This window comes from Mandrillus leucophaeus, unplaced genomic scaffold (genome assembly GCF_000951045.1).
Source record: "Mandrillus leucophaeus isolate KB7577 unplaced genomic scaffold, Mleu.le_1.0 Scaffold190, whole genome shotgun sequence".
NCBI classification, from domain to species: Eukaryota; Metazoa; Chordata; class Mammalia; order Primates; family Cercopithecidae; genus Mandrillus; species Mandrillus leucophaeus.
The window spans coordinates 3,321,533-3,347,425 of NW_012101921.1; the positions used below are offsets into that span (position 1 = coordinate 3,321,533).

The 25,893-nt window shown below is 38.8% G+C and overlaps 1 protein-coding gene across 1 annotated transcript in view; it reads left to right on the top strand.

Moving 5' to 3' along the window:
* Positions 1-25,893, top strand: part of PLEKHH2 (pleckstrin homology domain containing, family H (with MyTH4 domain) member 2) — a 129,492-nt gene that overhangs the window by 37,707 nt on the left and 65,892 nt on the right. Inside the window, exons 4-10 of the mRNA XM_011978197.1 lie at positions 10,729-10,878; positions 12,702-12,785; positions 13,424-13,505; positions 15,450-15,635; positions 17,862-18,823; positions 22,515-22,590; positions 24,839-24,933. Coding sequence (XP_011833587.1) covers positions 10,729-10,878; positions 12,702-12,785; positions 13,424-13,505; positions 15,450-15,635; positions 17,862-18,823; positions 22,515-22,590; positions 24,839-24,933 — 1,635 coding nt within the window. The remainder of the gene's footprint in view (positions 1-10,728; positions 10,879-12,701; positions 12,786-13,423; positions 13,506-15,449; positions 15,636-17,861; positions 18,824-22,514; positions 22,591-24,838; positions 24,934-25,893) is intronic.

A 25,893-nucleotide genomic window follows, 5' to 3' on the forward strand; every position in this document is an offset into this window, starting at 1 on the left:
TATACAGCCTTTTCAGATTGGCTTCATTTTCACTTAGTGATATGCATTAAGGTTTCTCCATGACTTTTCAATTAGCATTCTTTTCAACACTAACTTATCCAGAATGGCTAAAATTAAAAGAACAACAATGAAGTGTTGGCAAGGAGATGAAACAACTGGAATTTTCATACATTTCCAGTAGTAATACAACTTCGTACATTTATTCACTTTGGAAAGCTGTTTGGTAACATCTACTAAAGTAAACATTTGCCAGCCTGTGACCCAGCAATTCTACTCCTAGGTGTATACCAAGAAAAATAGGAACACGTATCCACCAAAATATAGGTATATGGACATGTGAAGCAACTTTATTCATAACAGCCCTAAGCTGAAAACAAGCAAATCATTTCACCAAAAAAGACACATGCACTTCTATGTTTATCATAGTGCAATTCACAATAGCAAAGACATGGAATCAACCAAGGTGCCCATCAATGGTGGGTTAGATAAAGAAAATGTGGTATATATACACCAGAGAATACTACACTGCCATACAAAAGAATGAGATCATGTCCTTTGTAGCAGCATGGATGCAATTGGAGGTCATTACCCTAAGAGAATTAATGCAGGAACTGAAAACCAAATACCACATGCTCTCACTTATAAGTGGGAGCTAAACATTAAATACACAAAAGATGCCATTTCTACAGTTTGAATCTATCTTGATCAGAATTCTTTTGACATCTAATAATGATCCCTGCCTAGAAAAATAAACAAGTTTTTCTTATTGTGAAATGCCCAATAAGTCTTACCAAGATAGGAGAAGATAAATGTAGGATATAACATGAGGGAAAGCCAGTCTAAGACAACTGTAGAAATTGCTAAGAAAATTATGGGCAGGGCACATTTCAAGGTTAATTCCAACCCAGCTCTTCTTCAGGATTCCTAGAGGACAGTTATTTCAATTAGCATACAATGGTGCTCTAGACATATAGAATTAAAGTCCAGAGTTTGGAATAAGCAGTTAATTTTTCTTTTTTTGAGACAGGGTCTCACTATATGCCCAGGCTGAAATGCAGTAGTGCGACCATGGCTCGTTGTAGCCTTAACTTCCCAGGCTCAAGCAATCCTCCTGCCTCAGCGTGCGAAGTAGCTGGGACTACAGTCATGTGCCACCACACCCAGCTAATTTTAAATTGTTTGTAGAGATGGGGCCTCATTGTGTTGCCAGGGCTGGTCTCAAACTCCTGGGCTCAAGTGATCCTCCTGTCTCGGCCTCCCAAAGTGTTGGAATTACAGGTGTGAGCTGCAAACTTGGCCTTTTAAAAATTTTGTTGTTGTTGATTTTTTTTCTCCTCTTCCTCCTTCTCCTCCCACCTCTTCCTCTTTTTTCTTTTTTGAAGGGGAAGGATGAAGACAGGAGAGGAATATGAAACCTGTTTGGCAAGGTAAAGTCTGTACAGCCAAAGAGAAATCAAGATGAATTCATATTTCTCTGCCTTGGGAACAAACTTAAAAGTTTAGCTGGATTTAAATCTAAACTCTCCCACTTAGTTGACTGAAAAAGCTTTTTAGTTTCTTCAAGTCTTAGTTGTGTCACTTATGGAAAAGAGCTAATATTTGCAGAGCTCATAGTCTCTTTATATTGTGCAGAGGTGTACAACACAGTGATTAAGAACACAGACTTGAGCCAAACTGTCTGGGTTCAAAGTCTGTCTCCATCTCTTATCACCTTTTCAACTTGGGCCTCAGCTTTCTATCTGTACAATGTAGTACTATCTAATACCTAGCTCGTAGGATTTTGGGGAAATTGAATAGTTACTATGAGTAAAGTACTTGGAATATTTCCTGCCACATAGAAGTGTTATTTAGCCATTATGAAAATTGACTCTGATTTAAGTAAAGTGCCTGGCATACAGTCAGCCCTTAATAAATGGTGGTGGTGGTAGAAGTACGATTAGTAATGTGAGGATCTATGCTGTGCCTGTGTTTTAATACTCTTTGGCTGATAGTACCAAGTAGTGATATTCCCACTTACATGTCTACAAAGGCAATAATTAACAGTAAAATCATAAAAGCCTACTTAAATTCTGTGAAAGAAGTGCAGCATTCTCTGTCACTGCATGCCAGATGTCTTAGTCTTTTTCTGCAGAGGTGTACCGAGCCGTTTATGCATGTTCCTGTTCAGTCATGCACCTTGCAGCACACATTTGTTGGCTTTGTCTGCCTCTCTGACTTTCACCACTAAAAATAGTACTCAGCTGAAACCAGCTCAACTCTATACTTTAGCATTGTACATTTTTCTCTTTGTATATTAATGAATGGCATCACTTCTGTATCAATTAATGAAGTTGTCTGCAGAAAAAGTCACACATTTGCCAGATAAATCTTATACTTAATGTTCTAGTACATCCCCTTCCCCTCCCCTCCCTTCCCTTCCCTTCCCTTCCCTTCTTCCCTTCTTTTCTCCTTCCCTTCTTTTCCTCTTCCTTTCCCTTCCCTTCTTTTTCCTTCATTGTCTTGTGTTTTCTGACTTTGGCCTTCCTAGTAGCATCTCTCTTTACCTCTGTACCCTGGCTGTCTCTATATGTCTCTCTATCTGTTCTTCCCTATCTTTCCCTTCCCTTCCTTTCTCTCCTTTAACTGCCCATATTATGGGAAAAAGAGAAAGAGATTGAGGATGGTTTTGTTTTGCCTTAATTTAAAATTCTTAATTCATAATACGTGACAAATTTCTTTGTTTGTGAAAATTAAACTAAATTAAGTATTTTTTATTTGTGATTTTCAACTATCTACGCCCCACCCCCAGCACTGCTCTGCTCCGATTCCTTGGGTCTTACGAGATCCAGTGAGGATTCTTTAAAAAAGGATCCTTGTTCCCGATTCAAGGGAAGCAAACCACAGAGGTTTGTTGTCATCCGGGCCAACCACTGGTCTTGGTAAGTTTGACAGGAAGGACTTCTCTCCTTTGAAGTTGTTCTTTGAGGATGTTGAGTATAAAGTTATTTAATTCTATGTGCTGCATCTTTAAGCAAAAAGACACCAGGATTGGTTATTTTAGACATACTGCTACCCCCATCACCAAAAAAAAAAAAAAAAGAGAGAATTACAAATCTCTCAGAATTGTGATCAGTTAGCAAAACCTGTAGGCATTTCTTTTTGTCACACTTTAAATGTATTTAGTGCATATGTTGTTACACTTCAGAAGGACTTTTTTTCTTTACGTTACCTCATAATCTAAAAGTTGACAGGAAATACAGAGAGCAGATGAATTCTCATGCACTGATGAGGTCACCTTTTTGGCCTTTACAAGACTAAGTGTTAATAACTCAGAGTAACTCAATCCTTTGCTATCTTTAACAATTTCCATGGGACTGTGGCCTATCGGATGTTTATGTTGCTTAAATCAGCTTGCCTTTTCTCTTTTCACCATGTCCTAAGACTCAAACAACTGTATTTATCTTAACCAAAAAGGAATGTTTTGCCACTAAAAGCAGTACTCAGCTAAAACCAGGTCAACTCTATAGTTTAGCTTTGTACATTTTTCTCTTTGTTTATCAATGAATGGCATCACTTCACTTCTGTAACAATTAACTAAATTGTCTGCAGAAAAAAGTCACAGATAAATATTTTATTGCCAGATAAATCTTGGTAATCTTTATACTTAATGTTCTAGTACATCTTTTTTTTGTTTGTTTGTCTTTTGAGACAGGGTCTTGCTCTGTCAGCCAGGCTGGAGTACAGTGGTGCGATCTCAGTTCACTGCAACTTCTGTTTCCTGTGCTCAAGCAATCCTCCTACCCCAGCCTCTGGAGTAGCTAGGACTGCAGGCATGTGCCACCACATCCATTTAATTTTATTTTTAACCTTTTTTTTGTTGTTGTTGAGATGGTGTCTCACCATATTGCCCAGTGTAGTTTCGAACTCATCAGCTCAAGCAATCCTCCAGCCTCAGCCTCCCAAAGTGCTGGGATTACTGGCATGAGCCACCACACCTGGCCCTAGTGTATCCTTACTGTTGTTGTTCACAAGTTTTGAAAGCAATATGATCAAATTAACCCAGTTCTACTTATGAGTACTCCTGTGAGATAGAAAAGCAGCAAAGAGCATATTTGGAAAATACTGACATATAGGATTCATTCCCAAGTATCTGATTAGGTGAATACCTTAATATATTACATTTATTTATGCTAGCCAAAGAAGGGTAGATTATTGCCCTATAAAAGTATGTGTGTTTTTATTTTATCCTTTGGGGCTTGATCTCTTGCTTGTGTGTGATTCAGGCATGGTGGCAGCATTTAAAGTTGCCTCTGACCATTCTAACACATGAGCTAATCTTGCCTTACTGTAAAGTTAGTTCTTAGTATTATTATTATGATTATTATTATCATTATTGAGACTGAGTCTCACTCTGTCACCCAGGCTGGAGTGCAGTGGTGTGATCTTGGCTCACCGCAACCTCTGCCTCTTGGGTTCAAGAATTTCTCCTGCCTCTGCCTCCGGAGTAACTGGGATTACAAGCGCATGCCACGATGCCTGGCTAATTTTTGTGTTTATAGTCTAGATGGCGTTTCACCATGTTGTTCAGGCTGGTCTCAAACTCCTGACCTCAGGTGATCCGCCTGCCTTGGCCTCTCCAAGTGTTGGAATTACAGGCATGAGCCACCATGCCCAGCCTGAAGTCATTTTTGACTCTTAATAAATCCATGCTGCTCAGTCATTCTAATATCCATGACCTTGTAATGGATATTACATTGCAATGCTTTGCTATATGAGGCCCAACCTTCATTACATGGAAAGCAAATTATTTAATGATCTTGATTTTCAACTTCTGCAAGAAAAATCCTACTTTATAATCATGGAGTACTATGCCAAAATAATTGTGTTGTAAATGTGATTCGAATGATTAATTAATTTGCAGTAAACATATAAAAATTGTAATCAACTTGCTGATTTCCTTGATAACATGTCAGTAAATTTTGACACATTCTTGAGTTCAAGTTTTCTAAGAAGGTTTAAAAAAATATTTTATAAACATGTGGCCTTCCCTTTCTTATGAGATCCCATCCAAGTAGTGTAGCATGACATGCAAAGATCTGTGTGTCCCTCTCCTTATTTGCAGCCTTATATCTGGCCATGTCCCCCATTCTCATATATATATATGAGAATGTATATGTATATACATTTTTAAATGTGTGTATATATACACATTTATATATATATACACATTTAAAAATAATTTTAACTGTTATTTTAGACTCAGAGGGTACATGTGCAGGTTTGTTACATAATTATATTGCGTGATGCTGAGGTTTGGGATATGGATGATTTCATCACCCAGGCAGTGAACATAGTCCCAATAGTTTTTCAGCCCATGTCCCCATCTCTTGCTCCCTGTCTCATAGTCCTCAGTGTCTGTTGTTCCAATCTTTATGCCCTTGGGTGTTTAATGTTTAGCTCCCACTTATAAGTGAGAGCATGTGGTATTTGGTTTTCAGTTCCTGCATTAATTCTCTTAGGATAATGACCTCCAGTTGCATCCATGTTGCTACAAAGGACATGATCTCATTCTTTTTTATGGCAGTGTAGTATTCCCTGGTGTATATATACCACATTTTCTTTATCTAACCCACCATTGATGGGCACCTTGGTTGATTCCATGTCTTTGCTATTGTGAATTGCACTGTGATAAACATAGAAGTGCATGTGTCTTTTTTGGTAGAACAATTTATTTTCCTTTGACTATATACCCAGTAACTGGATTGCTGGGTCAAATGGTACTTCTGTTTCTTTGAGAAACCTCCAACTGCTTTTTATAGTGGCTGAACTAATTTACATTCCCACCGACAGTGTATAAGTGTTCCTATTTCGCCACAGCATTGCCAGCATCTCTTATTTTTTAATTTTTTAATAATAGCCATTCTGACTGGTGTGAAATGGTATCTCATTATGGTTTTGAACTGCATTTCTCTGATGATTAGCAATGATGAGCATTTTTTCATATGTTTCTTGGTTGCTTGTATGTCTTCTTTTTTTTTATTTAAGTATTTTTTTCGAGACAGGGTCTTTCTCTGTTGCCCAGGCTGGAGTGCAGCGGCATGATCATGGCTCACTTGCAGCCTTGACCTCCCAGGCTCAAGTGATCCTCCCACTTCAGCCTTTTGAGTAGCGGGGACCACAGGCATGTGCCACTACACTCAGCTAATATTTTAGAAATTTTTTGTAGAGATGCATTCTCACTGTGTTGCCCAGGCTGGTCTCAAACTCCTGGGCTCAAGCTGTCCTCCCTCCTCGGCCTCCCAAAGTGTTGGGACTATAAGCATGAGCCACCACACCCACCCAGCCTGTATCTTCTTTTGAGAAATGTCTGTTCATGTCCTTTGCCCATAGCTTCTGCACAGCAAAAGAAACTATCAACAGAGTAAACATACAGCCAAAAAGAATGGGAGAAAATATTCACAAACTGTGCATCCAACAGTGGTCTAATATCTAGAATCTATAAGGAAGTTGTTATTGTTTGAATCTGAACAATCTAAACAAATCAACAAGTAAATTTTAAGTAACTGAAAAGTAGTCTGGGATTTAAAATACTCCCAACAATCTATTTTGTCATTCTGCTTGGAAACAATCAGGAATCTTTGTCATGCCATAGCAATTTATATATAGAAATAGAAACTTTTAATTCCCTCTCAAAAATACAGTCACATCTCGATTATGTATAGTGGACAGGAATAAGGTTAGAAGTGGGAAGAAGGAAATAGCGATATGGATAATTACAATGGGAGTAATATTTGCAGCTCCTGCTTTCTCCTATGGGAAATAGCACTGGAAGCTGTACTGGGATCCCCAACAGTACTCTTGGGTTCTGTGATTTGCTAGAATGACTCATGGGACCCAGAAAAGCTGTTTTGCTCACGATCACCATTTATTACAGTGAAAAGATACAGATTAAAATCAACAAAGGAAAAGGGCACATAGAGTGGTGTCCTGGAGAAATCAGATATGAGCTTCCAGTTGTCTTTCTGCTGTGGAGTTGCACAGGGATGCACTTAATCCTTCCATCAATGTGTGACAAAATGTATGAAATATTGCCAACAAATAAGCTTACTCAAGCCTTGGTGTCCTGGATTTTGATTAGAGGTCGGTCATGTAGGCCTGAAATATCCACTTGACTGTTCTTAGTCAGTCTCCAGCCCACCCAGTGGTCAAACTGATACATTTTGGCCCAGGACCCCAGGCGAACAAAAAAACAGGCATTTACCGTAAGTCACACAATTAACATAAACTATGTGGTATGGCCCAAGATCTCAACTGTATTAATACAAGGGCAGCCTGAACAGTCAAGATATTCCAGGGCATCAGATGTTGTCTCCCAAGAGCCAGTGAAGGACCAGTCCTTTCTTTGGAATGTAGAGGATCTGTGCACCCCAAGTCTACTGAGTTAACCCTTTGCTGAACAGGAATTTAGGGACCTTGGGATCAAGAATGTTTGGGGGAAGTAGGTGAGGAGTGCGCTGAGGTGGGTGGATACAACCAGAGGCTCTCCTAGAAGTAAAGAAGCAAAGTAGCCTAAAAACACAAAGCATTCCACACTGGAGGCTATACTTGTATACACATTTGTGAGAGTTTATTTAACAACCAATTTGAATTCACAGGTGTTTGTTATTGGCCAGTCTCTGAATAGTTAAAATTCTTAAATGGTTCTGGTTAAATGAATGGAAAAACAAGTGAGCTGTTTTCCATATGGTTGTGGTGAGATGTTTTAAAAGGCATCTTGGCTTTTCTGTGGACCTCTTAGCTTTTCTGTAGACCTCTTATTCATATTAATTACCAAGGAAGGCTGAATCCTGTCTACAGAACTTGGTCTTAATAGGACCAGTTGGTAAGTAGGTTGCTTGTAACTACTTTGTGGTCTCTCTCTCTAAGAGATTTTGCCCCTTTTGCCAATATTTTTCTTGCCTAGGAAAGTTGTTTGTCTAAAAGTAATGGTCGAATTAAAGAGCTTCAGACGGGAAGGATGCATCCAAGGAGCTCTGTAGCATTCATTCATGTAATAACAACTTCCAAATTGAATGTGTTATTCAGGGTAAAAGAATAGTTCCAAACCATAGTTTTCCAGGACTATAGACCTTTCCCAAGCAATAATAGGACTATTTTATGTGGCTACCCAATGTCCATAGGGTGGCTTGCTTTAACTTAATAAAGGGACACTAGATGTAGGTCTGGTCGCATTTATTTTTATTCTTACTCAGTTACTTTTGTTTTTCTTGAAGTTTACTTCTATTAATCTGTGCCTAGAGGAGAACTACCATTTTGGACTTGGGTTCTGCTCTTCTCTCCCTGCTTCCTCAGCTTCAGAATGCCGTATGTGCAACTGGCTATACCATCTTAAGATTACTGTCCAGCTCTCTGTCCTGCTCGGGTGGTTTTGCATGACATCATCTCTGATGCAGACCTTTGTCCTTGATACAGATCTTTGTCCTTCAGCTCATCCAGAAAGCCCACTATATTACTTAGAATCTAAGGTAGCTTAAATTATCATTTGGATAGTGGAATACATTTTTTTTTCTTCTTCTTCTTCTTTTTTTTAATCTGCTTTCATTTTCCTAGTTTCCAGCCATGTGGTTGGTATTTAAATAGAACAGTTTTGGCATCCGAGTTGGTTTACATTTATGCAGTGAACCCACTGCATTCATGGTTAAAAAAAGGAAACCTGGCATTCATGGTTAAAAAAAGAAATCCAAACTAATCTTTATACCTTTCAGGAGAAAATCCTCATTAGTCAAATATTTTTTAGCTTTAAGTAAGGATTCCTTGTAACTTTTCAGAAGTGTTTTTAATAATTTCAGATTTTCATCTTAACTGTCATCTTTAATTTCTCAAATGCTTTCACATTATTTTTTTCTCTTTGCCTGTATAATCTGAAACATTGCTAAAATTATATTCTTACCTATTTGGAGTATATAGAATGAAAGTCTTAATATTGTATACAGTCCCCAATATTTTATTTTCCTTCATACTACCATTAACATCTCAAACATCTCTTACTTGGATCTCCTCGTGAAGTTTCTGCTGAGGCATCCAATCAACTCAACCATCTACAATCAAGGATCAAGTTTGTGAGTCAAAGTGAGAACTAAAGGAGAGAAAAGTGAGAACTAAAAGGTGTTGATAGGAAAATTAAACTTTACTATGAGTTGAATAGACTTATATAATCCATGTAGGTTGGCAAACACAATATGCAGATATGCCTGGATGTGTTTCACAGAAGATCCAAGCAGGGCCAATCTATCTTAGATATTAAACTTGCAGCACCACTCAACCTCCAGCCACACACTCAGTCTCTTTTACCCTGTTCTATTTTTTTCCCACTACCCTTATTTTTTACCCTAAGAGGCAGGATTTTTTGCCTCTTAGCTTAGCTGGATCTGGGTTCTTGTCTCATGACCAGGAAGAAGTAGTCGCATGGACACTCAAAGAATGAGCAAGGCAGGAAGTTTCATTGAGTGAGGAGCAGCTTTTAGTGCAGAGGGGACAGGGGTGGGGGTGGTCCCCCTACCCGAAGCAGGAGAGTTCCCAATATGGCTGAGCCCGGGGCTTTTTATGGGCTCAGAATAGGGAGTGCGTGCTGACTGGCTTGCGAGTATGCAAAAAAGGTTAAAGTAAAGACATTACTCAAAAGTGGGCATGATAGTGTAGAAAACCAATTAGGAAAGGATAGGTATATGTAAAATAGGTGGAGGATGGGGATCAATCGAAAGAAAGTGCGCCAAACGGGAAGGCAGGTTCTCAGTCTGGTTCAAGGATTTACCCCGGACTGTTTCCAGCTTGAAGGTTGGAAATTTCACTGGGGACCTGCCCCATCTGCCTAGGCATTTGTCTGCCTCCTGCCTCTATCATTATCACCTGAGTAATGTAGTGTACTCTTCTTTTTTTTAAACATTTATTATATTTGTGATCTCTCTCACCCACTAGAATGTAACTTCTCAAGCTCCTGGACTCAAACTGTCTGCCTGCCTCGGCCTCCCAAAGTGCTGGGATTACGGGTGTGAGCCACCGTGCCAGGTCTAGAATGTAATTTCTATGCAGGCAGAGATGTGGGGGTCTAGTTTATTCACTGATGCTTTCTCAGGGCCTGGAATAAGTCGGGCACTTGGCAGGTTTTCCCTGAATATTTGTTAAATGAATGAATCAAGAAGCCTTCAGTGAGTCCTACCTATATCTAGACTCTAATACATTTTTATTTTTTATGATTCCATCATTTGGGGCTTTAAGCTTCTTCCCCCACGCCCCTTTCCATAGTGTATATGCTTCTTTTTCACCTAAGTTCAAGTTTTTTCCCATAATACGTTATTATACCAGGCCATCCAGTCTGGGTCTCATCTCACCACTCATCTTTCTTAATTTATACTTTGTTTAAAATATGAAAAAATGAGGGCTGGAAACTTTCTGTTTCTATACTCATATAACACTTTGCTTATTGTCATTGCTCTAGGAAACATGTACATTACTTTATATGATAGCAATATTCTGAGAATTTCTTATGTTTGTATGTACCTCAAAGGTAACACCACTTGGTGAAATAGGCTTCAGACTTTATAATCATTAAACACATTAAACCTTGCTGTTTAATGTTTTCCTTTTTGAAGTCTTTTAGGAATCTACATAATATTAAGGTAAAATTCTAGGTTTAATACTGTGATAACCTAAGTACACACACAATTTTAATATTTTATCCTTTGAATTTAGGTACAAGTTATGGAAGATAAATTAAAAGCAGCTAATATTCAAACCAGTGAATCAGAGACAAGATTATATAATAAATGTCAAGATCTGGAGTCGCTAATACAGGAAAAAGATGACATCATTCAAAACTTGGAATTGCAACTTGAAGAGCAGGTTAGGAAGAATTTGATAAAGAGTTCTAAGTGTGTGCACTCATTTGTGCATAATCACAAAGATTAAAAAGAGAGAGCCTAAATTTCTATATTTGGGGAGGAATCTTGCTTATTCGGTCAACCCATAGGATTGCATCACATTTATTGGTGAAAGGTGCAAGTAAAATGGCATTCCTTTAAGTTCAGAGTGATTCCAGGCAAGATCTAACACTTTTTGGATGTGAGAATGCTCCTTAATATTCAAACATTTGAGTTTATTTATTTATTTCAGATAGAGTCTCGCTCTGTCAACCAAGCTGGAGTGCAGCGGCTCGATCTCAGCTCACTGCAACCTCACTGCAACCTCCGCAACCCCCCCGCCGCCAGGTTCAAGCGATTCTTGTGCCTCAGCCTCCTGAGTAGCTGGGTCTACGGGTATACACCACAATGCCCAGCTAATTTTTGTATTTTGTTTTTCAATAGAGACAGGGTTTTGCCATGTTGGCCAGTCTGGTCTTGAACTCCTGACCTCAGGTGATCCGCCCACCTCAGCCTCCCAACCTGCTGAGATTATAGGCGCCAGCCACCATGCCCGGCCAAACGTTAGAGTTTAAATGTAGTATTTAAGTTGGGAACTTCTGGTTATCAGCAGGTATGTCTGTAAATTGTTTGCAACCAATCTTTGCTTCAGACTGTTAGTGTTGGAAATGTTCATAGAACATTACATTTTAAATATTTATATTTGATGCCAATCCTTCTGCTTAGAAACGTGTATACCATTTTTGAACCACTTTATTGGAATCAAGTAATCTAGTTTAAAAAATGTACTACTCATGCCTGTAATCCCAGCACTTTGGGAGGCCGAGGTGGGCGGATCATGAGGTCAGGAGATCAAGACCATCCTGGCTAACACGGTGAAACCCCGTCTCTACTAAAAATACAAAAAATTAACCGGGCGTGGTGGCGGGCACCTGTAGTCCCAGCTATTTGGGAGACTGAGGCAGGAGAATGGCGTGAACCTGGGAGGCGGAACTTGCAGTGAGCCGAGGTCAAGCCACTGCACTCCAGCCTGGGCGAGAGAGTGAGACTCCGTCTCAAAAAAATAAATAAATAAAAAATAATAATAATAATAATAATAATGTATTATGAAAAAATTGCTTTGGGGTTATGTACTTAATGGTCACTTAACATCATTTAAATATGACCACTATGAAATCGTTTTGTTAAATGTGTTGTTTATTTTCAGCATTTTTTTTTCCCATTTCTTGATAAAGACCAGTGTTTCTTTAGGTCAGTGGTTTTCAGCTTTCTACCACCCCTAGACCCTGCCTATTGTGATTTATTTGGTAGTCACATTCTCAGTAGTTTTGTGACCATAGCCAGATTTTAAGGCTGGTAAATGAGAGCTAGAATTTCACTATGTTTATTTTTCTTGGATCTTTGAAAGCTAGTATTTGAGGGGGAGAAAAAAGCCATGCCCCGAAGGACAGTCTTATTCTCTTCTCCCCAACGTGGTTGACCCCTGTGCTACTGCTCTAAATCCTAGAACATTTCCAGAAAATGGCTTATTTTGTTGATAAATTCAGTGGATTGACTTCAGTGTATGATCTTTCAGAGAAAGAGAATAGCGGTTGCTAAAACTAGTAATACGTGCATATGGCTTTGTGGTTTCTTTTTGTATCTACTGAATAATTTTTTCTTTTAAAAATTTATTTGGTAATTTGAAAGTAGATATAGTAACTTGGAAACAAGTTTTAAGTGGATTTGCCTTGTATATTTATGGTATAACATTTCCAGACCATTGCATTTGTGTTTGAACTAAACAAATTGCTATTGTTATTTCAGAAACAAATAAGAATACAAGAAGCTAAAATAATAGAAGAGAAAGCAGCTAAGATCAAAGAATGGGTAACAGTTAAATTAAATGAGGTATTTATTGCTATATGTTTTCCTTTTCTTTACTTTTTACTTCTTTTGAATTGATACATCATCAGAATATATGATTACTCTGAGTAAAACAAAAAATTTTGATTGGTTGGTGATACTGTTGTCTTTTGATAAACTTGAGATATAGGTAGCTTTCGTTTTAATATCCAGTGTATTTTTAAAATTAAACATATTAATAGACTCATGATGATGTATAATAAACTATAAATAACTTTATTCTGATAAGTTAATTTTAGTTCTGATTAATTTCAAATAATAATAGGACATATGTCTATATCTCATAAAATTAATGTATTTGGTAGCTGAGAAGCACACATTTTCATTTTTATGGCAGTTTAAAGCTGAAATTGTTTCCTTTAAAATAATTTTACAGTGGAAAAGGCATAAGGGGTGAAAACATTTAAAACTCTTAGTTCTGAAAAATGTAAATATTGATACCATAATTATCTAGGTTGATAGCCTATTCTGATAAATTAATCTGATATTTGTTTATCATTTCCTTTGTATTTTGCTTACACATGTAGAGAAACTAAATATTAACATTTTCTAATATTATAATTTATTAGTACATTTTTATAATGTTATCTCTTTGTGAAAAGAATACCATTATGTTCTTTTAGCTGGAACTGGAGAATCAGAATCTTCGTTTGATCAACCAAAACCAAACTGAAGAGATAAGAACAATGCAGTTGAAACTACAAGGTACAAATACCCTACTAAGATAGCTTAGTTGGATTTATTTGACTATATAGGCTTTTACTTTTTTTGATGTTTTAAAGATGCAATTATGGATATCATCCAAGAAGCTGTTGTCATAAAATGAAAGAGAATTTCTAAACAAACCAGAACACCAAGTGAATGTTGGGCCTGAAAGCAGAAGGCAAAAAAGAGATGGAATTGATGATGTCTACCAAAGTGGTCACTACACAGATCAGAAAAACATGACCAAATACTAATTTCGCCCCTCTCTATTCTAAAAGGCCTTCCATCACTACGCTTTTTAGAACCACACTAAGTTCCAGAGAGTCCACCTTGCTAAAAGTACTGTATAGTGACATTAGCCTGGGAGGTCAGACATCATGGATGATGGGTACTAATGTCTAATGGTGAGGACATTTTGCTCCTTCTAAGTGATGTAGTGCTATATATCCCTGTTTTCTTGAAAGAATATAGGGGACTTTACCACACAAGATAGTGAGTTAGAGGTAGTCGTATCAGAGAGACATGTACTCCAAAAGTTCAAGAAGACTTGAATTTTGGCCTTCGAGAATAGACCTTTTAATGGGAATTAGGAGAGTCACAAATATACATTTGTAGCTGCATTGAAGACTTTGGAGGAGGCTTCTTGGCATCACACATGCCGAACACATTACTGAACTTGGCATTATTTGAGGGCAGCTCTGAGGCACTTCTGTGTGTTCTTAGATGCCTGAGCTGGTGGTTACTGGCATGCAAATGTCACAACTCAGTTCGTTCATGGATCACCAGTGTTCTAATCCTTTCCCCATATGGATCTTCTAGATGAGGGTTTGAATCCAGTCAGTTGGGAGAATCAATTGATAATCTGCTGATAAACTCAAGAATATCAGTGGTGAGATTGGTCTATTTTAAAAAACATGTATCTCCAAAATTATTTATAACTTTTGACTGGGTCACTGGGCCAGGTGCAGTGGTTCACTCCTGTAATCCCAGCATTTTGGGAGGCCAAGGTGAGAGGACTGCTTGAGGCCAGGAGTTTGAGACCAGCCTGGGCAATATAGTGAGACCCCATTGCTACAAAAAATTTTTTTTAATTAGCTGGCCATGGTGGCGCACACCTATACTCTCAGCTACGTGGGGACTTGTTCGGGAGGTGAGGTGGGAAGATCGTTTGTGCCCGGGAGTTTGGGGCTGCAATAAGCCATGATCATGTCACTGTACTCCAGCCTGAGCAACAAAGAGAGACCCTGTCTCAAAAATAAATAAATAATAATGAAGTCCAAGAGATGAATTAAATTCGTGATTAGGTGCTGACCTAATCACTTCACTAGCTATCTAAATTCTTTACACATCTCCTCTTTTATTTTTTTCTCCAAAGAAGTGATTAAAGCTCTTTATATTGTGGTTACCATAGACCAAACCTCCCCATCTGCTTTTTTCTCATGACTGAAAACTAAGATAAGCAGAAGTCATTACAGTTATCATGGGTTGGTTTGCCCCAAGGATGATCCAAGGTTCCTTTGGTTGTTTCAGCAACCAGGACCTCAGTTTCTTTTTCTTTACAGTGGCATACTGTGCACATTTTACCAACGCTGAACTGGTATTTGTCAATACTTGACTCTGCAGGAAGCTAGAGCTCTCTAGTTATTTATAATCTGTTTGTGTTTTGTTGTTGCTTAGAACTAACTACTCTTAAAGGGATTAGATATTTTTCTTTCTCCAGTTAAAAATATTTTGAACATTCAAAATATATGAAACAGAATTTAAACATTGGGATGTGATACTTGTCATTGAAGGTTCCATGTTATTGTACATCAGTAAAGATGACCTTTAGGCTTTTTTTCTGGCAGAAAGAGTGATTTGTTCAAGTTTTTATATGCCTTGGTTCTGTGTGTAACAAACTTCCATAAAAAATTCAAATCTTAATTTTGATTAATGACGTTGTAGAAGTTCAAGGAAAGAAGTCATCCACTGTCTCTACACTAAAGCTTTCGGAAGGCCAGCGCCTGAGCAGTTTGACCTTTGGGTGCTTTTTATCTCGAGCAAGGAGTCCTCCTCAAGTAGTAAAATCTGAGGAAATGAGCAAGATATCATCGAAAGAACCTGAGTTCACTGAAGGAAAAGACATGGAAGGTATTTATGGACTACAGGAATTGATTTTGGCATTTTTTAAAAAGGAAAAATCATTTGCTAAGATTAATCCAAATACAGCTTAATTTTCCTTATTTTTTTCTGACAATTTGATATTTTATCAGAATGTTTCTAAAGAGAAATACAGCATTTAACTTTGTGTATCTAATTACTTTGTGTTTTCTGAGAGCGTTTGCCAGTGACGCATAGGGGAAACTGATTTTTCCTTCTTAATATTTTTTTCCTGCTGTAGGTGGAAGGGGGGTATTTAAAATTAAAAAGTTTACAGTCCCGCCTACAAGATGCTGTACTTGTTTTAGCAGAGTTTCAGATTAGAACTGTGAATTTCCTATTCATTATTTATTTAAAATATAAAACATTACCTAATATTACACATGAAATTAAACATTGGCGTAGCAAACTTATAAAGAAAAAACCCTAGAGGATAAATTAATAACTGCTTTGGTTTTCCTTTAATCCTTCAAAGAGGAAAATGTTTTCCTAGATATTTAAACCCTGGTCCTGTATACAGATTTCTACTCTTCTTCTTTTCGTCTTGAAGCAAAAAAAAAAGAAAAAAATCTCTCTAAATTTTGCTTCGTTGCAGCTGTTGGCTTTGCCACCTTTAGCACAATCTCTTTTGTTGACTTTCCCCAGATATTTTAGAGAGACCTGAGTTTTCATCCTCTCTACTTTCCCCAGAAGAGAAAAAGTATAATGGTAAAAGTTGTCTCTATGCTTGGTTATGAAATTCTGAAAATGATACATTTTCCAATCAGAAGGCTCCTTTGCTCCTTGCTTTCATGCCATTACTTACTTTGCTCTTCTCTTCTCTCTTTTTTTTTTTTTAGACAGGATCTCACTGTGTCTCCCAGGCTGGAGTGTAGTGGCATGATCACAGCTCACTGCAGCCTTGACCTCCCGGACTCAAGCGATCCTCCCACCTCAGCATCCCTAGTAGCCGGGACTACAGACACATGCCACCATGCCCAGTTAATTTTTGTATTTTTTGTAGAGACGGGGTTTCACCATATTACCCAGGCTGGCCTTGAACTCCTGGGCTCAAGCAGTCTGCCAGTCCTGGCCTCCCAAAGTGCTGGATTTACAGGTGTGAGCCACTGCACCCGGCCTACTTGCACCTTTTTTCCTCCTTTGGAGAAGCCATTTTCATTTCCTTCCCTTTTTCTAACAGTCAAGTACAGCTGAGGTTGCCTGTACTGATGCTCTTGCTCATTTGCAGATTTAACAAACTGCCTAATACCAAATTTTAGAGTTTATTTGTTCAGCCTCTAGTTCCTTAATTATGAAGGTCCTGTCTATGTTTTCATGTTTTCAGTTTCTTTTCTACACTTCAGTCTAAAAGTTTAATTCCTTGTTTATGAAGTCAATGGTTCATTCTGTTAATTATGTTATACATAAAAATAAGCCGTATCTAAAGATATTTTTAAAAAGTGTTATTCTTATTATAAAAACACATTTTGTAGTTACGATTAAACCAAAAGTAGAGCAAGGAAGGCTTTTCTGTGTTTAATTTTCTTCACGATTTTACATATCTCAATGTGTCAAAGTTTGGTGCAAGGTTTGTTTCTTAAACTATAGCTTTGTATTTATTATGCTTAAATTTACTTTATTATAATTTAAATATTTAGTTGAAAGGAGGTGTCATTTTCTTTGCTTCTAAAATAGAATTCATGCTGTTCATTTTTTTGGTGATTGCTTTCTTTGATAGTGAAAGTTGCCCTGTTTCACATTTTGCTTCTTGTATTATCTCTCTTTAGACTCTTTCAGTTTTTTTTCCCCCAACATGTTTTTTTTGTAAAAACCAATTTGGAAACTATTATATTGACATCTTAGGGCTCTGAGTTTTATATAAAGCTTATAGTTTTCAAAAACTTGTGTTTAAAAAAGATGTAAGACTAACACAGGATAATGTAAGTTATTTGTATGAAATTTTTGGTTTATTCCTTTAATAAAAAAGTAGAGGCAGGGTCTTGCTCTGTCACCCAGGCTGGAGTGCAGTGGCTGATCATAGTTCACTGCAGCCTTCAGCTCCTGGGCTCAAGCAATCATCCTGCCTCAGCCTCAGTGGTGTAGTACCTGTACTACAGGTACACACCACTGCACCCAGCTAATTTCTACAGTGTCAATTTCTACAGTGTAGCTACATAAAGCTAAATGTACAGATATATTCTTAAAGGCAGCATGCTGATATGATGTATCCTTTTCTAGAAATGGAAATTCCAGAAAAGTCTGTTGATAACCAAGTTCTAGAAAACAACAGAGGCCAGAGAACATTGCATCAAACCCCTTGTGGCTCGGAACAGAATCGGAAAACAAGAACAAGCTTTGCCACAGAGGGTGGTGTCTCCCAGAATTCTGGGGCTCCAGTGAGTGACTGGAGTTCTGATGAGGAAGACGGGAACAAAGGAAGATCCAAGTCCAGATGTACATCCACCCTCTCCAGTCACACATCTGAGGAAGGGGTCCAGTGTAGCAGGATGGGGAGTGAAATGTATCTGACAGCATCTGATGACAGCAGCTCTATATTTGAGGAAGAGACTTTTGGCATAAAGAGACCAGAACACAAGAAGCTATATTCTTGGCAGCAGGAGGCACAGTGGAAAGCTCTAAATAGTCCTCTCGGAAAGGGAAATTCTGAATCGAGTAAAAAGGAGCAAGATAGTTCCTCGGATGAACTGAGTAAAAAATTTCAATCTCAGAGACTTGATTATTCATCTTCATCGAGTGAGGCCAACACCCCAAGCCCTATTTTGACCCCAGCTTTAATGCCAAAGCATCCTAACTCACTCTCTGGAAAAGGAACACAATTAGTGCCTTCATCACACCTGCCACCCCCAAAGTTAAGGATTCCTAATGTTTTCAGTATAAGTGTAGCACTCGCCAAAAGGCACTTAAGCCAGCCACAGTTAAGCTCTGACAGGATGTGTGGTACAAATAGAAATGCAATAAGCATGATACGACCACTGAGACCTCAGGAAACTGATCTTGATCTAGTTGATGGTGACAGTGCAGAAGTTTTAGAGAATATGGACACGAGTTGTGATGATGGATTATTTTCCTATGACTCCTTGGACTCTCCAAATTCAGATGACCAGGAAAACTGTGACTCAGCAAAGAAGGCGGCGTGCAGCAAACCTCCAACTCCTCCCCTGCACCGTTTTCCTTCTTGGGTAATTATATCGCTGCACGTAGCACATACACAGTAGTTTTTTTCTCAACACTCATTTTTCTTTCTTTCTTTCTTTTTTTTTCTTTTTTTTTTGAGAAGGAGTCTCGCTCTGTTGCCCAAGCTGGAGTGCAGTGGCGTGATCTCAGCTCACTGCAACCTCCACCTCCCGGGTTCAAGTGATTCTCCTGCCTCAGCCTCCTGAGTAGCTGAGACTACAGGCATGCGCTACCACGCCTGGCTAGTTTTTGTATTTTTAGTAAAGACAGGGTTTCGTTGGCCGGGCGCGGTGGCTCAAGCCTGTAATCCCAGCACTTTGGGAGGCCGAGACGGGCGGATCACGAGGTCAGCAGATCGAGACCATCCTGGCTAACCTGGTGAAACCCCGTCTCTACTAAAAAATACAAAAAACTAGCCGGGCAAGGTGGCGGGCGCCTGTAGTCCCAGCTACTCGGGAGGCTGAGGCAGGAGAATGGCGTAAACCCGGGAGGCGGAGCTTGCAGTGAGCTGAGATCCGGCCACTGCATTCCAGCCTGGACGACAGAGCGAGACTCCGTCTCAAAAAAAAAAAAAAAAGACAGGGTTTCGCCATGTTGGCCAGGCTAATCTTGACCTCCTGACCTCAAGTGTTTCTCCTGCCTCGGCCTCCCAAAGTGTCCATACTCATTTTCAAGTTTTACTTTGTCTTTTCTTGTTTCCTTTCAAATCCAGCTTTGTTCTGATATTTTCCAGTTTTTAGACTACATTTTCTTCTCTTCCCTCACTGAGTTCTGAATCAATTGAGAAATAAGATAATGACAAGACAGATGGGAGATCAAGATATTACCTTATTTACTGATAAAACTAATTTTAGAGAATTAGTGGACAAATGAGCTTTCTAATACTGAACCAAAGATTCACCCATTCCCAGGAAGCCCTGGACCACCACAGGATTCTGCCAGTGAAGCCGTGTCCCTCTAAAACTTACCACCTTGAAAAACAGAACAGATGGTTGTTTTCTGCAGGCAGCTATTTCTCAAGAGAAAGGGGAGAGGAAGCTGCCAGGCTCTGCATGCCCAGTTTCTCCCTCTCAGCTTACCAATCACATTAAGCCGCTCTTCCTCTTGGGGAGGGGAAAGTGAATAGGTAGAGAGGGATCAGCAGTGTTCAATTACTGGAGGTTCCTCCATGTGGAAGAAAACGTTGGGGGTAGGAAAGAAGGGTTCCCCCTAACTGTGATATTTTGGGTGAATTCTGAACCAGGACACTTAACTCTTGTTAGTCATCAGTTTTTGAACTTAGTCATTTATTTGATTGGCTTTAAGATAAATTTAATTTCCTTTTTGAGCTTATATAGCCATTGGTTTCCAAAGCATCTTTCTACAGACCTGGTATAGATTAAATCTTCTTCCACTGAAACATTGACTATTAGTAGGATAACATTGCTAGACTAAAAAAAAAAACAAAAACCTATATTTGAAATAAAATGAAATGATCTGTTTGATTTTAATTTTAATTTTTATTTATTTATTATTTTTTTTTTGAGGTGGAGTTTCACTCTTGTCTCACAGGCTGGAGTGCAATGGCACCATCTCAGCTCACTGTAACCTCTGCCTTCCGGGTTCAGGCAATTCTCCTGCCTTAGCCTCCCAAGTAGCTGGAACTACAGGTGTTTGCCACCACACCCGGCTGATTTTTTTGTATTTTTAGTAGAGATGGGGTTTCACCATGTTGGCCAGGCTGGTCTTGAACTCCTGACTCCAGGTGATCCACCCACGTCAGCCTCCCAAATAATGGGATTACAGGCGTGAGCCACTGCACCTGGCCTGAAATCATCTGTTTTATAGATTTAAGTTTTTCTTCACATACTGGCATAGTTTAACCTTTGACCTCCAGAGAAACATCTGGGTTGCAAGACTTTTTTGGTTTTTGGAGTCATGTTCTTTCATTATTATATCTTTTTATTTTGTGACTGATGCAGTTTTAAGCAAATTAGGGCAGACATGTTTTTCTAATATAAATTCAGACCTTAAGATACATGTGTTCTTATTTGCTTTCAAGAGGACATTTTATTTCAATATCCACATGAAACCTTTTGTAGTTTATTACTAAATTTTGGATAGCACAGGAAAGGGGAAGTTAATGGCATGTGAATCTCTGGAATTCCAATTATGTTATACTTTAGGCAGTGAGAAATTGAAATCTTGCCTATCTTATGATGTTGAGATTTTCAGAGATTTAGATTAGGCTTTTAAGTCCGTTTTATTTGGCAACCCATTCTACTACTTTTTTTTTTTTTTCCACTTTGTCTTCTCTTACTCTCCTGAAACTATTCAGTCCTGAAAAAGAAGTATTGCTTTTCAAAAGCCTTCCAGCAGACTGGCCAAGTCTAAGATTTTATTTCTGTGTTTGTTAGGTATTTTCAGGTTTCAAGGAAAAGAGATATATTCTAGTTACCTCAATAAATATGTTTGTTTTAAGAATTTCTAAGAGTTTATTTTAAGGCATAGCCTATCCTTATTGAACTAGAATACCATGCAAATTACAATAGTCACTCTAGAGGGACAACTTGTGATGAGTCAGCAGTACCTCTGCCAGAAACAAGTGACATCCATTGCCCCTGTTCCCAGTGAGTCAGCTTGTCCTCCCAGGCCTCCAGTCCCCTCTCTTGAATTCCACTACTAACTACTTTCCCCCACTCTCCTAGGGCTTCAGACTGCCTCCCGTCTCCTGCTTACTGCCTTATTGTTATATGTCTTTCTGTTGCTGTCTCTGTGTGTGTGTATCTCACGCTCAAAGAAACTGCATGTGATTCATTCAGCCAGACATTTTTCAATCTAAAATGTCCCTGATAGTCAGAGATTTCATGCCAGTTACCTCTTAGGCCAATGGCTGTGCTGAAGAGGATGGCCTTAGTTGCCCACTATTTCCTGGACAGTCAACTGTGTCCGAGTTAGACCCATTACAAAATTCAGGACATGTTGCTATATGCATTAGGAACCGCCTGTGGTCCCTTTTCTCAAGGGGGCAGGGCTAATAACCTGTCCAGTACCTGTTTCAGAGATTTCTCAGAAGAGAAGAGAAAACAAAATTCTACTTTTGGAACAAGATAATATAAATTCCATTGCAATTCTCATATTCATTTCTTGTTTGACTTTAGGTATCACTTCTACTTGAGTGAAATGTACATTGATATAGGAAGGTGATAGCATTTAATGCTACTCTGTGTATGACTTCTGACTTCACGCTTTTCCTTTCTTTGTTTAACCATGTTCCAGAACAGTAGAATATTAAAAGTGGTGTTTATGTGTAATCAATTATTGGGAGTAGTTTCTAGCTTAATGTTATAGCCATTCATGGTTTTTCTCCCCACCGCCAACCATATTCTAGAATGCTAAGGATATTAAAGGTGGTGTTTATGTGTAGTCAGTGATTGTGAAAAAGCTTTCTCTTACTTTTTCTCACGTCTTCAAAAGAATTTATAAAACAAAAATGTGGGAAAAAGATAAATAATGGAATAATTAACAGATGGAGAAAAATCTCTGCAGTACTATTCACAATGGCATATTTTAGTTGGCACCGATGATGGTTTTATAATAATGCTGTACTCTAGTGAATCTTAAATGAAGAACAAATGAAAAACATGTGTATTGAACATAATCTTTTTTTTTTTTTTGGCTTTAAATACCCTGTTCAAACTCTCTCTTTTACACTAGGAAAGCAGAATTTATGCTGTAGCCAAATCAGGTATTCGAATGTCTGAGGCCTTCAATATGGAGAATGTTAATAAAAGTAAGTGCTTTCGCATGCTGCCACCTGGATGAACCTTGAGGACTTTGTGCTAAGGGATAGTATAATACAAATACATGGTACAGTCACAAAAAGAGAAATACTGTATGATTCCACCTAAAGGAGGTATTTAAAGGGTCAAATTCATAGAAACAGAAAGTAGAATGGTGGTTACCAGGGGCAGGGTGTGCGTGAAGAAGCGAATTTATTGTTTACTGGGTACAGTGTTTCAGATTTGCAAAATGAAAAAGTTCTATAGGTCTGTTTTACAACAGTGTGAATACACTTAACATTACTGAACTGTACACTTCAAAATGATTAAGATGGGCCAGGCATGGTGGCTCATGCCTGTAATCCCAGCACTTTGGGAGGCTGAGGCAGGCAGATCATGAGATCAGGAGGTCAAGACCATCTTGGCTAACACAGTGAAACCCCATCTCTACTAAAAATACTAAAAAATTAGCCAGGCATGGTGGCGGGCGCCTATAGTCCCAGCTACTCGGGAGACTGAGGCAGGAGAATGGCATGAACCCGGGAGGTGGAGCTTGCAGTGAGCAGAGATAGTGCCACTGCACTCCAGCCTGGGCGACAAAGCAAGACTGTGTCTCAAAAAAAAAGATTAAGATAGTATATTTTATGTTCTGTGTTTTTACCACAATAAGAAAAGTTTAGAAAAGTGATTTGTATTGCTATTTCATTTGCTAAGAACTTCCTAAATGTCTAAATTCATTGGAGTAAAGAGTTGTGTAAACTTTCAAAAAATGATTTCTAGGGTTGCTGATTTGTCTTTTAAAATTGAAATTCGTCTTAGTGTAGGGACTCAAATACACTCAACTCTGATGTGTATTTTTTTTACCTGAGAGAGACTAAATCAGAGAAACTGTGGCATTTCAGCTGTTTAAAATGGTAAAAATATAGCCTTCTGTGTCCTTTTTTGCCAGGATTTAAAACACATTTCCCCTTTCTTTATTTCTTCCAAAAAATTCTTATTGAAACAATGCATGCTCATTATAAAAAATAAAACCAATCAACAAGAACTGTCTGGAATAAAAAGAAATTTCCCTGTGGTTATTTTTACTACCTCCTCCCTATCCCACCACTAATTCATATGTTAGAGGTAACTATTGATATTCAGTTCCTGTTCAGCTATCTGCAGTTCTTTCCATTCAGGAAATTGTTTTTTTTTTTTTTTTGAGGCAGCGTTTTACTCTGTCACCCAGGTGGGAGTAGAGTGGTGTGATCATAGCTCACTACAGCCTTGAACTCCTGGGCTCAAGAGATCCTCCCGCCTCAGCCTCCTGGTTAGTTAGGACGACAGGTGCACGCCACCACGCCTTGATACTTTTTAAGACTTTTTGTGGAGATGGGGGTCTCACTGTGTTGCCCGGACTGGTCTCAAACTCCTGGCCTTAAGCAATCCTCCTGCCTCAGCCTCTCATGGTGCTAGGATTACAGGTATGAGCCACTACACTCAGCTAGGAAATTATATTCCAATATTTCAGCATCAGATTTACCTGACAAAGGCTTAAGAACAGTGGTTTTGGTTTTTGTTTTTGTTCAAGACCAAGTCTCGCTCTGTCGCCCAGGCTGGAGTGCAGTGGCATGATCTCGGCTCACTGCAACCTCCCCTTCCTGGGTTCAAGCAATTCTTGTGCCTCAGCCTCCCAAGTAACTGAAATTACAGGTGTATGCCACCATGTTCGGCTAATTTTTATTTTTAGTAGAAACAGGGTTTTGCCATGTTGCCCAGGTTGGCCTCAAACTCCTGGGCTCAAGCGATCCACCGCCTTGACCTCCCAAAGTCCTGGGATTACAGGTGTGAGCTACCATGCCGCACCAGAACAGTGGTTTTGATACCATGCTGGTAATAGGGTTATGAATAGTCAGAGAATATCTTCCTATGTACTCCTCACTGAATTGGTTGGTAAGCAGTTGCCTATACTTAGTTCTGCCCAGCCTGAGCAAAGCATGCATGGAGATTCCAAGGAAATAAAAGCTATGGTTCTTGCTCTCAAAGAGCTTACAGTCTAGTTGGGGAACTAGCACACATGAGGAAATAATGAACCATGTAAAAAAGTGTATAAATAAACCTGTAAATGCCATTATCTATAAAGTAGACTATACAGTTAGTAATCATGTATTAACCCAATTTCTCTTTAAATGGAAATTATACTAATTTGTATTCATAAGAAAAAGACCAATGTGCTAATTAGATTTTTTTAAAATGTTGTTTCCTGTTTTTCTGTTTCAGATTCTGTTGCAGCCCTTTCCTATACCACATCAGGGCTTTATACGTCTCTGATATACAAGAACATGACCACCCCAGTGTATACAACTTTGAAGGGGGTAACTCATTATTGTTATTGTTAAAACATGTGCTTCTCTTCATGCTGGATCAAGGAAATTGTTAATTCAAGCTCCAGGTTCCATTCTTAACATTTTACACAGGCTCTCCCTTTATAGAGAGTTTTACAGGTTCACATTAACATATCATAAAAAAGAAGCAATGGAAAAGTCTGGAGAAGACACTTATCAGAATATTAGAGGTCTGAGCCAGTTTTTACTGTGTCCCGTGTAATTGATTCCCCCACCTTCCCATGGCCATGAATTGTTTAAAGGAGACATATTATTAATAATGTAAATGAAAACTCCTAATTTAGGCAGATCTTTGTATCAATGCCAGGGCACCCCTTGCTTGCTTGCAGTATTAATTAAAAGAAGGATTGTCAGGTATTGACAACCTTATATTTCCAGAAATCTTTTATAATTGCTAATTAGAATTCAGGGTTTAACAACATGAGTTTGATAACAGCAAAATACATTCCCGAATTCCTTTTAAAAATCATATACTAGCCAGGCGCAGTGGCTCACGCCTGTAATTCCAGCACTTTGGGAAGCCGAGGCGGGCACATCACGAGGTCAGGAGTTCGAGACCAGCCTGGCCAACATGGCGAAACCCCATCTCTACTAAAAATATAAAAATTAGCCGGGCGTCGTGATAGGCACCTGTAATCCCAGCTACTCAGGAGGCTGAGGCAAGAGAATCGCTTGAACCTAGGAGGCGGAGATTGCAGTGAACCAAGGTTGTGCCATTGCACTCCAGCCTGGGTGACAAGAGCAAGACTCTGTCTAAAAAAAAAAAAATCATATCCTATGACTTCTTCCTGTAAAACTTTCTGTTATCTAAAAAGAGTGACAACCTTAGAGATTGATACAGGGAGGTTGTTCCGCTTTTCTTTAGGAGGCGACCCTAATAACTAGCAGCCTTTTCTTGGATGAGTGGTAACATTAGGGATGAATACAGGG